Source organism: Engraulis encrasicolus, chromosome 9, assembly GCF_034702125.1.
Source record: "Engraulis encrasicolus isolate BLACKSEA-1 chromosome 9, IST_EnEncr_1.0, whole genome shotgun sequence".
NCBI classification, from domain to species: Eukaryota; Metazoa; Chordata; class Actinopteri; order Clupeiformes; family Engraulidae; genus Engraulis; species Engraulis encrasicolus.
This window is the reverse complement of record NC_085865.1, coordinates 31,676,222-31,683,721: the sequence shown is the minus strand read 5'-3', so window position 1 is coordinate 31,683,721 and position 7,500 is coordinate 31,676,222. Positions and strand designations below refer to the sequence as shown.

Sequence of the window (7,500 nt, the reverse complement as noted above, 5' to 3'; positions counted from 1 at the left end):
TAACAATATTAACATTTTATAATAAAACAAAAAAACTTCTTACATATCCCTCATGCCAGTAAAGTAAACACTGAGGCATAAGAAGCAACAACAACTGAAGGTAAACAAAGACTCTTGTTCTACAAGTTTGTAGCCTAGTGTGCAAAGCTCATTGATCCCCACAGAGAGAGAACATGCAGGTGTATATACAGTATGCTGAGCAGTTAGAGGTGTGTGTGTGTGTGTGTGTGTGTGTGTGTGTGTGTGTGTGTGTGTGTGTGTGTGTGTGTGTGTGTGTGTGTGTGTGTGTGTGTGTGTGTGTGTGTGTGTGTGTGTGTTTCCCCCTTCTTTGCAATGGCGGCTGATTGCTGTGCCCCCGAGCTTTCCTTCACCTCCACACACACACACACACACACACACACACACACACACACACACACACACACACACACACACACACACACACACACACACACACACACACACACACACACACACACACACACACACACACAGCGGTCTGCACCTGGAGAGTGCTTTTCCCACATCGCTGCCGTCAGAGGCAGGAGTTCCAGTGATAACGCCTGTATTCCCTCTTGAGCTCTCTTCTCTTTCTCCTATCCTCTTTTCTCCATCCCCATTCTCTTTTCTTTCTCCTATCCTCTTCTCTTCTCTTCTGTTTTCTTTTCTTCTCTTCTCTTTTCTTCTCTTCTCTTCTCTTCTCTTCTCTTCTCTTCTCTTCTCTTCTCTTCTCTTCTCTCACTCCAGCTGTCATATTGACTTCTATTTTCTCCTTTCCTTTTCTTATTTATTTGACTATTTTGCTCTATGTATTGATTTACTGTATTTATTTACTAATAACTTTTTATCTCCCCAGTCCTCTCCTCCTCCACTCTCATCAACTATCATATCGTACAGTATTTCATGTTCTCCTTTTCTCTCTTCTTCATTTCGTCTTTCAGCTCCTCTTCCTTTCCTCTGTCCCCGTGTCCTTCCCTGTTCCCTGTTTCTTCTCCTCTCCTCCTTTCCTCTCATCTTCTCTACTGTCCTATTCCCTCCTGTGCTCTTTTCTCTGCCTCTTTTCTCCTCTCTTCTACTCTCTCTGTCCTACCCTCTGCTTTCCTATTCCTCTGCTCTGCTCTGCTCTCCTCTCCTCTCCTTTTCCTTTACTCTCTTCTCCACTCCCCTCCTTCTGTTTTGCTCTCCTCTGTTCTCTACTCCCACTTCCCATAATTCCAGGCTCTTACTTAGGTTTGTTTGCTTCCAGATTTCTTCTTCCTCTTTTCTTCTCTCTCTCTCTCTCTCTCTCTCTCTCTCTCTCTCTCTCTCTCTCTCTCTCTCTCTCTCTCTCTCTCTCTCTCTCTCTCTCTCTCTCTCTCTCTCTCTCTCTCTCTCTCTCTCTCCTCCCACACTCAGTCAGTTTTTTCTTTGTCTCTTAGACCTGCTTTCTCACATGCACTATACACAGACATGCAGTTAAGACAGTTATGAGGGAGGGGTGTTTTTTAGGGGGCTTTTTTGCACAATCAACCGTCCCTGTCTTTTCTAGCTGCCTGGGTGGCTCTCTGTGGTGGTTGGGTCGGTTTTCTCTTTCGAGGTAACAGAGCACGCTGCTCTCTGCTGCACTTCTCTTGCTTTAACCCCTTCCTGTCTACCTCACTTAGAGCCTCCTATCTGAAGGGGTCTGAAAGACGAATCAGTCACATACCTGCGCGCGTGCGCGCGCACACACACACACACACACACACACACACACACACACACACACACACACACACACACACACACACACACACACACACACACACACACACACCATTTGCAAAAACTTTAGTGCAAACTTCCTCCTGCCTAAAAAGGCAGTTCCTGTTACTGGTTACCATATATTGTCCGTCCCATGATGATTGTAACCTGGCTACCAGACTATGGCTATGTTTACATGAGACATTTAATTCAGAATTAACTCACTTTAATTCGGAATAAAGCTTAATTCCGCTTTGAAAACATCATGTAGGCTAAACACGTCACAATTCTGACTATTTAACGTAATTTCATTTTCCTTGTATGACTTGTGCATATGAAGAAAGTGACAATAAAAGCTGACTTGACTTGACTTAACTATTTAATTCTGAATTATTAATTCGTAATTAAAAACGTCATGTAAACGTAGCCATAGTGTATCACAAGAGAGTTATCTGGGAACCATCAATTCATTTTTTTTCGGTGGTGAGGTCAGTCTAAACTATTTAAAATGTTACCTAAAACCTGATGGAAAGCTGGTTTCACATCTGGTGTCGACATGGTAAATCTGTAAGCAAACCACACGCTTCCATTTGTCAAATAACATGTATTGCCCTCCCTCCCTGTTCTGCGGTTGGGTTCCCAAACTCAGACGAAGATTTCAGCATGAGTTTCCATGCTGTCCTTCACATCAAAACGGGGATTCCCAGGCTATCATGATTGTATTTTGATATCATAGTATTATCCTCTCTGTCTGTCTAAGTCTGTCACCTGTGGTATCTCACTGTCTTTCTGTATCCCTGTCTCTGTCTGTCTGTCTGTCTGTCTGTGTGCCTCACCAGTGTATGGAGACGTCCCTCACACTCTCTCCGATGAGTGGGTAGCGCAGCAGACTCAGAGGATGCTGGACATGCGCATTAATCCAGTGGAGGGCTTCGCATCCAAGTGGGACTATGAGAAGAAGCAGTGGAAATGAAGGAGTGTGTTTACTTCGATGAAAGTACTTTCTGATGATTGTATTGTGGTAAAAAAAAAAAAAAAAACCTCTGCTGTTAAGCCTTAAAAATCTGACGGTTACACATTTCAAATGCGCACACAATAAACAGTTGGCCTATCCATAATAAAGTTATAAGCTCTCTGAAAAGATCCCGTTTGGTTTGTTTGTAATTGAAAAAAAAAAAAGAATGAGTTGCCTACTGGCTTGGGTTATGTAAATATTTGTTATGCAAAGTCTTGGTCAGCAACTTCCCAGATGAGTAGATATCCAAAGTTTCCTGCACACCAGACTTCTGCAGCAGTTCTAGAATATGCACCAGACCTCTGCACCAATTTGTGAATAGGTCTAATTATGCATGCATTATATTTATTTTCATTTGTGGTGCAAATTATTGCAAATAACCAAGATCAGCCATACTAAAATGGGTCGTTATCGTATTATTACATCTGTGATTATGAAACACTATGGCCAGACATGGGCACGTGTATTAGTTTGCTAAACAGTGTTGCATTTGTTATATAGGCCTATTAATAATGCCAGTATTCATGACGCAGAGCTTTCAAGTCGGTCACGCTGGTATTCTTTTGTTTAAAGCCATATTATGTAAAATTAACAGTTGTCTATTGAATTTAATTCTTATCATCCATAAGTATTACCTCATCATAAAGTATATAGGACATAAAGTAGTTGCACGCACGCACAACGCACACGAAACTCACAGCACTGAGGACATGTTTACTGCCACATACGTTTCGTCCATGTGGATAGACTTTACAGGTGACAGTAGGGCCTACACTATTGGCAAAGTAATAGCCTACTGGTTTGTACTACAGAGGATGTAGGCTACTGCAGAGTGAGCCTCTCAGATGGACTCATTCAGAAAAAGCATGTGACGTAGCCTATACCAAGAAAGGGAAGTGAACCAGTGGGAGTAGGCTAGTTACGCTACTAGCCAGACAGACTTCATGCACACGCCTGAATAGGGACGCAAAGCTGAATGACACAAGCTCTCAAGCGGAGTCCCCACGCACACGCAAATCATAGGCGTCCAAAGCCTGCGGGATCGCACATGGACGCATGACCACCGCGTTTCCGTCGCGTATCTCCATTACCGGGACAGGTCTGACATTTTGGCTGCAATTATTTATTCACGTTGTTGAATGGGGGTGTAAGTGCAGTTGGAATAGATCGTAAACGTTTTCTCTTCCGTCTTTCGGTTGCTGTAAATGTTCACTGCGCTGACAAAACCGTGGAAAGCACTGCCTTTCCCCATAAACTATTTCAACTTCTCATGAGAGATTGCAGCTAGTGGAGACGCGATTTTGTTGGCCGACTGCGCCTTGGTGGCCGCCTTCTGCTGTAGGAAAGACATTTTGCTTCTACGGAGACTTTTGTGCCTGAAACTCTTTCCCATGGTTGCAGTCCCTGTGTCTGAAAAGGGGCGTAAGCGAGTACCATATGCGGAGATCAAGCATTCCTGTCCGTGCAGGCTCCAGAGCGCAATGGGCTACACAATGATCAGTGGCTCCTTGAAGTTGAATTAACCCCGCTACCCAGCTCGGAATCGGGTGCATTTATCACAATACTGGAAATATCTCATTGCCTGCCATTCGCACGAAAGGTAACAGAATACAAACGCATCTGTTGCTCGGAGAAAAGGGGGCATTCGGAATACAATCAAATGAAGTGGAACACTTTCTTACCGGGGATTGATGAGGCTCAAGTTCAACGAATTTTGCAGGTACATCACAATAGAAGGTGTAGGTGTAGCCATTCAGTCAGTTTTTATTGCCTTGTCTGAAATAATTGTGCGGTCTTTTCATGTGTGTAGTGGATTCTGAAGGTGTTCGCTCACGGTAACAGTGCGCTATTGTATACCACCATTATGGCAAACGAGAATCCATATGACAACCGTGATATTGTACAAAACTACATCTATCACAAACTTCTTAAGAAGGGATACGTTTGGGAATTCAACAATGTCGCCGAAATGGACTCCCCAGAGGAGGATGGATTAGAGGACCACCCCGAAGTTTACCCCCGGAGACTGCAGGCAGACGCGGCTGAAGACAACCCCGACTGCCCGGTGGCCCCGCTGCTCCCCCAGCCAGACACACACGCCCGGCTCAACCGGGTCCTCCGCGAAGCAGGGGACGAGATAGAACGGATGTACCAGCGCGACTTCGCGGCCATGGGGGACCGCTTACACTTCACCCCGGGCACGGCGCAGAGGAAATTCACCGCCGTGGCCGAGGAGCTGTTCAGCGACGGGGTGAACTGGGGTCGGATCGTTGCGTTTTTCGAGTTTGGAGGGACCATGTGCGTGGAGAGCGTCAGCCGGCAGATGGTGCCCCAGGTGGACCTCATAGCCCACTGGATGACGGAGTATCTAGACGGGCCACTTCACAACTGGATTGAGGAGAACGGTGGATGGGTGAGTGTAGTTCTAGTTGGATTCCTTTTAGTTGTAGCCCATGCTATGGGAGTTGTGCAAGGGTAGTTCAGTATGCGAGTACAGCGTGGGGAGAAATGGGTGCACTGTCTGTCTGTGTGCAACCGACTGCAGCACTCTGCTGTCATTGCATTGCATTGCACTGCTCAGACGCGTGAACTTCCTTTAGAGCTAGCTGTCTCCAGACAGATATTCTCTCTCTCTCTCTCTCTCTCTCTCTCTCTCTCTCTCTCTCTCTCTCTCTCTCTCTCTCTCTCTCTCTCTCTCTCTCTCTCTCTCTCTCTCTCTCTCTATATGCGCCTCACCACTGTCAGTGCGTCTCCGAGACAGTCTGCCTGGTGTGTTTGCCCGTGTGTGTGTGTATGTGTGTGTATGTGTGTGTGTGTGTGTGTGTGAGAGAGAGAGAGAGAGAGAGAGAGAGAGAGAGAGAGAGAGAGAGAGAGAGAGAGAGAGAGAGAGAGAGAGAGAGAGAGAGAGAGTAAAGAAAGGCTTGCTTGCTGCACTGCTTGGGAAGACATCATGAATATATAATGCTCTTTGGGTAGTGGTTGTCTTTAGTCCAGTAATTGTTGAGACGGGTGTCGATTCCCTTATGCCCCATCAGTGAGGGGCAGAAATGATATTTTCTTCTAAATAACAAGCTCCTTGACATTACATCCTTTTCTGAGATTGGTGTGTGTGTGTGTGTGTGTGTGTGTGTGTGTGTGAGAGAGAGAGAGAGAGAGAGAGAGAGAGTGTGTGAGTGTGTGTGAGTGTGTCTCCCCTGGACTTAGTGGTGTGTGTGTGTGTGTGTGTGTGTGTGTGTGTGTGTGTGTGTGTGTGTGTGTGTGTGTGTGTGTGTGTGTGTGTGTGTTGGTGCGTTGGTGCGTGTGTGTGTGGCGGTGTTAGGCTTGAGTGTCAGGGTTAAGTGTGTGTGGGTGGAAAGGTATGCATGATCCGTGGGTGGGAGCACCATCAAAGACCAAAACAAAGTCATGCTGTACACAGTCAATGCGGCAGTGTTACTCAGTTCAATAGGAGAATATAGGAGAAGATAACTATAAGAGTGCTACATTAAGCTCTATAAGTGTTGAATCAACAGCATGTATTGTGTGTGTCAGTGTATAATTTGTGGATGATTCATATGTGATTTACTGTTCTACTGCGGAGACAAAATTACAATCTGAGGTAAATCTAACGCTTGTGTGTGTGTGTGTGTGTGTGTGTGTGTGTGTGTGTGTGTGTGTGTGTGTGTGTGTGTGTGTGTGTGTGTGTGTGTGTGTGTTTCTGTTTATGAAAGTTTGGAGGAGCTATATGAAAAATCCTACCAACAACAAAGCAGCATCAACCACAACAGAAAACAATTCATGCAGGTAGCAAGCAGAGGCGAAACCTTAGAAAATAATATTGTTTTCCTTCTGACAACCCACATCAGTGCGACATTCCCTTGCGAAGATGTTCGTTTTCGATGTGTTCTGAATAATTTACAGCATGGATTTTACCAGCCCCCCCATGGTGGCTACGTGTGCACCTCAAAAGAAGAAGCGGCACCCAGATTGGTGTGTGTGTGTGTGTGTGTGTGTGTGTGCATACATCAGTCTTGAGTGTGTGTGTGTGTCTACAGGTGTGTGTTTAAGTGTGTGTGTGTGTGTGTGTGTGTGTGTGTGTGTGTGTGTGTGTGTGTGTGTGTGTGTGTGTGTGTGTGTGTGTGTGTGTGTGTGTGTGGACAGTGCTTCACTGAGGCCTGAAAGGCTCATCATCCCTTGTTGGGGTTTAGTGTGTGTGTGTGTGTGTGTGTGTGTGTGTGTGTGTGTGTGTGTGTGTGTGTGTGTGTGTGTGTGTGTGTGTGTGTGTGTGTGTGTGTGTGTGTGTGTGTGTTAAGGAGCTCCTCCGCTCTGCTGGGGTTCAGGTATCCGGGCTGTGCTTCAGGCTCCTGGAGAATTAGAGCGAGGCAGCCAAGGAGAAAACTGAAACTTAGTTTACACCATTAACTCTCACAGGTAGACAGCAGGAGGACGGAACAGGGGACATACAGACAGACAGACAGATACACAGACAGACAGACAGACAGACAGACAGACAAACCGACAAATAGACAGTCAGACAGACTGACTCACTGACAGAGAAACACATGGTCAGTAGGGGTGTAAATAATATCGAAATGTATCGATATATCGCGATACAATCTGACGATTGAATCGAATCGCATCATATCATGGGGCATTCTTAAGTGTTGAAATAATTGAATCGCTGGCCCCTGCCCAAAAGCCTGGCTCCATATCATAATGGAAGTGGAAAAGTAATTGGAAAAAATCGAATCGTATCGTATCATGGGGAATTCTTAAGTATCGAA

At 45.6% G+C, this 7,500-nt stretch overlaps 2 protein-coding genes across 4 annotated transcripts in view; both read left to right on the top strand.

Annotated features, from left to right (window-relative positions):
- LOC134455113 (cytochrome c oxidase subunit 4 isoform 1, mitochondrial) overlaps window positions 1-2,846 on the top strand; it is a 23,053-nt gene extending 20,207 nt beyond the window's left edge. The window contains exon 5 of the mRNA XM_063206164.1: window positions 2,562-2,846. Within this exon, the coding sequence (XP_063062234.1) occupies window positions 2,562-2,695 (134 nt within the window). The 3' untranslated portion in view covers window positions 2,696-2,846. The remainder of the gene's footprint in view (window positions 1-2,561) is intronic.
- Window positions 2,847-3,690: 844 nt separating this feature from the next.
- LOC134455112 (apoptosis regulator Bcl-2-like) overlaps window positions 3,691-7,500 on the top strand; it is a 127,828-nt gene continuing 124,018 nt past the window's right edge. For 2 of the 3 annotated variants that reach the window (XM_063206161.1, XM_063206160.1), the window contains exon 1: window positions 3,691-5,150. In XM_063206161.1, the coding sequence (XP_063062231.1) occupies window positions 4,602-5,150 (549 nt within the window). In that variant the 5' untranslated portion in view covers window positions 3,691-4,601. Of the gene's footprint in view, window positions 5,151-6,447; window positions 6,732-7,500 lie in introns of those variants that run through there. The other variant, XM_063206163.1, reaches the window with a different exon arrangement.